Source organism: Nymphaea colorata, chromosome 6 (genome assembly GCF_008831285.2).
Source record: "Nymphaea colorata isolate Beijing-Zhang1983 chromosome 6, ASM883128v2, whole genome shotgun sequence".
NCBI classification, from domain to species: Eukaryota; Viridiplantae; Streptophyta; class Magnoliopsida; order Nymphaeales; family Nymphaeaceae; genus Nymphaea; species Nymphaea colorata.
This window is the reverse complement of record NC_045143.1, coordinates 2,412,873-2,417,706: the sequence shown is the minus strand read 5'-3', so window position 1 is coordinate 2,417,706 and position 4,834 is coordinate 2,412,873. Positions and strand designations below refer to the sequence as shown.

Here is a 4,834-nt window from a genome sequence, read left to right as displayed (position 1 = left end):
GGCAAAATATGCAATGAGAATTCATAAATCTGTCGCAATAAAAATTGCTTCAATTTTTAGAACATATTCATAAAACACCGTGTTAGTGTTCTTATTACCAAACATAAAACATTGCTCAAGGATATTTTAGTTTTAGAAGTTTGAATCCTCAAGCTTAGAAGTGCGACACATTAGATTTTTCTTTTTTTTTTCCACATGGAGAAGGATGCCCATGAGAATCGAACCATATACCATCGGTCATGCCTTAACGAGAGCTAGCTATTTATTAGACCAATATTTTAAGGTCTAAAATGCATTAAGTCAACATACGTAGTACCAGGGCCTATCCTTTGCAGCTGTTTGCCGGAACATATATATTTACTGCTGGATATCAATTTGAAATATAAAAATTTATTGTACATTTTCTTTGAGCAATCCAATTTACAAACGCATGCTCCTAAGTAAGCTCTATTGATGATGGAATGACTGCGTCCAGCTGGGCTAGCCCACCCCACCGGGCCTTAGTCAGGTCAACTTAGCACGACCTTGCACATGCATAAGAAAGTACTAATGAAGAAGCGAGGCAACTCAACCCAACCAAGTTACTTGAGCCTAGGCAGGTCACCTTGATCACTTTGAGGAGCCGAGATGGGCTCCTAATGAACACAGCTAGACCAAGTTTGAGCAACACGCATTAATATAACGAATAATTTGGCCTACGTGAATGGAAATGTGAACTCGCAGTGGGTATCGATGGGCACTCGGTCCAAATTCAAGAGCACACTTTGTTCACAACAACCACAAAATTTGACCGCACCCACTTATGCAAAATCATGTTATAGCGTACTTAGGGATGTCAATAGCTCAGATTGGGATCAAATATATCCTTAATCATATTTGCTCTTTCGGATATTCACATATTCGGAATTGAATTTAAATAAAAAAGGTCATATCCAAATCCAAATTTACAATCTGAATCAGATTTTTATATTTGTATCTGAATCCAAATCCAAATTTTGAACCGGATTTTGCCAACTTTCAAAGTTTAATAACATTAGATACAAAATATTTGTGTAAAAATGAATTCAATCTGAATCCGGTAAGACATTTATGTATATCCAAATTCAAATCATAATCCGATCGGATGCCATTTATTAAATCCAAATCCGATCCATTTTTTTATCGGATATTAAATTATTTTTCATATCCGATTTTTTCAAATCTAATTGGTCGGATATCCAATAATCATCAGATATATTGACATGGACCCATTGATGACGGTCACATTTTTCATAACAATAACAAAATAAAAAACACTTTTCCAAGAATTTCTCAGAACGACAAGAACCACAAAAAAAAAGAAAGAAAGAAAATGAAGCATAATATCAGCAGGGGACTGCTGTTTGATCTCCAAGGAGTGGATGTTTGAGAGCCACGTTAGCCACATATAACAAATAGCGTGGAATATTTTTCCTCTTTTGAAGTTATTATAATCACCAGGAGATCCACATGGCCTGTTGGGAGGTCGAAGTTGGGAGTAGAAGGAAGTTGACCTATCACCATTATTTTATTGAGCATCACCTCTCCCTTCCACGTGAATGGCCAAGTCAACTGCTAATTTCAAAGGGCCTGACAGTTGCCGCCACAGCCGTTCCTTCTCAACTTGATCTACTTCTATCTGTTTATGTATATGTCATTAGTTTTAAAAATGAATGTTAGTTGTAGGGGACGTAGATCATACTGTTTTCTGAAGAAATATCTTTCATATTTTCATAAATTATATGTAGCTGGATTAGTATCCTCTATATTTCGTACTAGCTAGCTTTAAATGCCATGAGACATGGATCGACAATTAGAGAAGCTAATGATGATAATGAATATAGTGTTAAATGCGTTAGGTCAAGCATTTGATGCTTGGACTCGTAAAGAAAAGCGACTGCTGCAATTTTACAGACGATGATGTTAATAGAAAAAGATCGACTCCTTTATGAGACATCTTCTCTTTTCTGCTGCACGACAAAGTGACAGATACGGTGGGGCAGAGGTGACAGGCAACGTTAACCAAACCCATGCATGCATGGGGTGTTCAATCTACTGTGTCCTACTCTCTCTCTCTTTAAAGATTTTAAATAACAACAGTATATCATCATTGATATTATTATTAACAAAGAAAGATTGAGAGATAAGCTCCTACCAGAAACTCTCCATTGTCATTCAATTTCTCTTTCTTCCTCCAAGCACTCGCATTATTAGCCCCTGTACAGTTGTCAGCGAGTTTTAATGGTGAAGCTAAAAGAAAGAAGCTATGATCTACTGTATCAAACACTCGACGTCCCGTTTCCTCACACTATATATACCCCCACCTCCCCCTCCCTTTGCCTCATCAAATCTAAGAAGTTCCTGCATACAGATCTTCTACCAGATAAAGATACCTCCTGGGCCGGCCCTTTAACAAGCCACCAAACTTCTTCCGCGGCTATTGCCTATTCCACATTGTGAGAGAGAAAGAGAGAGAGAGGTGCCAAGATGAGGAAACTCGCAAGTATTCAAGTTCTGCAAACTTCATTTGCTTCCCTCTTGGTTCTGTCACTATTTCTACATGCCCTCTCTTCCTCTACCCTGGTGCACTACATGCTTGACCAGCACAGGCACGTCTCCTGGGCCGTGCTGTGGTGCACCTTCCTGGCCCTCTTCCTGTACATTAGGTCCAGACCTCTTCGGGTCTTCATGGTCGACTACTCCTGCTTCAAGCCGGACTTCGACCAGAAGGCCAGCTTCGAAGTGTGCGAGTACATTCTCAGCCGGAGCGACCGCGTCACGCCGGCGAGCGATCAGTTCATGAAGGGAATCTACCGGAAGTCGGGGCTTGGCGACGAGACCTACCTGCCGCCATACATCTTGAACAACGATGACACCACGAATCGGCACGCCGCCGCCCTCGAAGAGCTCGAGCAGGGCATGTATGGTGCCGTTTCGGACCTGCTCGCCAAGACAGGCGTCTCGGCTTCCGACATTGACCACGTCATAGTCACGTGCGGTGTTATGTCCCCATCCCCGTCTCCTACGTCCATGATAGTGAACCGGTTCGGCCTAAAAGAATCGGTTCGCACCTTCAACCTCAGCGGCATGGGCTGCGGCTCCGGCGTCATGGCCGTAGACCTCGCCGGCCGGCTACTCCGCAGGGAGCGGAAACCATCCTACGCGCTTGTTGTTGTCACCGAGAGCATCAGCCTCAACTGGTACTTCGGCGACAATCGGTCCATGCTCGTGACCAACTGCATCTTCCGACAAGGAGCGGCCGCCGCCCTCATGACCAACCAGCGCACCGGCTCTGTCAAGCTGGAACTCGTCCGGTGGCTGAGAACCCACCACGGCGCAGACGACCGGTCCTACAGGGCGGCGTTCCAGGAGGAGGACGAGCAGGGCACCGCCGGGTTCGCGCTCACCAAGGACCTGATCCGGGTTGCCGGGGAGGGCCTGCGGGCGCACATCCGAACGCTGGCGCCACGGGTGCTGCCATACTCCCAGCTGCTCGCCTACTCCTACGCCAGCCTCAAGTCCAGGCTGCTCGGCGCCGACGCCGCGAAGCCTCAGGTGCCGGACTTCACGACCGCGTTCGAGCACATATGCGTCCACACAGGCGGGAAGGCCGTGATCGAGAACATCTCACGGGTGCTGAAGCTCGGCGATCATGTCACCGAGCCGTCCCGGATGACGCTGCACCGGTTCGGAAACACGTCCTCTAGCCTGGTGTTCTACGAGTACGCCTACTTCGAGGCCAAGCAAAGGGTGAAGAAAGGGGACAAGGTGTGGATGCTGGCGTTCGGCACTGGGTTCAAGGTGGGCTCGCTGGTTTGGAAAGCCATGAGGGACTCATCTCCTGACTCGACCAACCCTTGGGCTGACTGCATCCACAGGTATCCATTAAAGGCATGGTGAATGGTGGGAGCTAGAGAGCTAAACGAGATCCTTCAATGGAAGAAGATTGTGGTATCTTAGACGTGACTTGTTTAAGTGTTTTCTTTACTTCTCCTTTTTCAATCTTTCTTACTGGCAAACAGGTTGAGGTTTGATGGGATGTGTAGAGATAAGCTTGAGTAGGAATTGCAATTTATTTTGGGCCCTGAAGAGGGTAAATGGGTTGTTGGAATAAACAAATAAATGGTGAACCAGAATCGTTTCCGATTCGATACAGCACAAAATTACAAAAGGTCGAACCGGGAGGCCGATCCGTTCCCGAGGAAGTGAGCGAGCTAGAAGGCAGAAGCTTAATTGCTTGGACAGTCGATGGGGACCCAACAGCACACTTTCATGAATGGATGCATGAAGATGCGACATTATTACAAGATCTACCGGTGAAATAATTGAACTTAGTTATTATTATTGATCTTGCGCGCCGCGTTGTTGGTGTTCCTGCGAATGTTGCTGTCAGCGTATATGTATTATATCTGTATGTGTAGTTTTGTTGATGTTGGCTTTCTAAGTGCAATTAATAAAGCAAAAGGATTGGAAGGACCCAGCTGTAGATGCTAGTTGCTTTGCAAACTTCTTTACTTTCATTAATGTCATGCACTTTTCTGGGTCGGCGTTGAGAAGTGACAATGATCGCAAGTGAAGACGATGGTGGTGACAATGATGATGATGATAGATAGTTAAAACTCCAGGACACAGCCCCTATCAAGGTAATAGGCTTGTGTGGACAATTTGCCTACACACCACCCACAAAATTATGTATTTCATTTATATAGTGGTTATCTACAACTATTTATTTATTTTATGCATGAATCAATGCTGAACCCCATTTTTAACTACTACCTCTCAATCTATGTATTTAAAAGGTTCTCAATCTCATTAT

At 44.6% G+C, this 4,834-nt stretch overlaps 1 protein-coding gene across 1 annotated transcript; it reads left to right on the top strand.

Moving 5' to 3' along the window:
- Positions 1-2,367: 2,367 nt before the first annotated feature.
- Positions 2,368-4,494, top strand: LOC116255654 (3-ketoacyl-CoA synthase 1-like). The gene has a single exon (XM_031631544.2). The coding sequence runs from the start codon at positions 2,506-2,508 to the stop codon at positions 3,916-3,918; it is 1,413 nt and encodes a 470-aa protein (XP_031487404.1). The 5' UTR covers positions 2,368-2,505; the 3' UTR covers positions 3,919-4,494.
- The last annotated feature ends 340 nt before the right edge of the window (positions 4,495-4,834 follow it).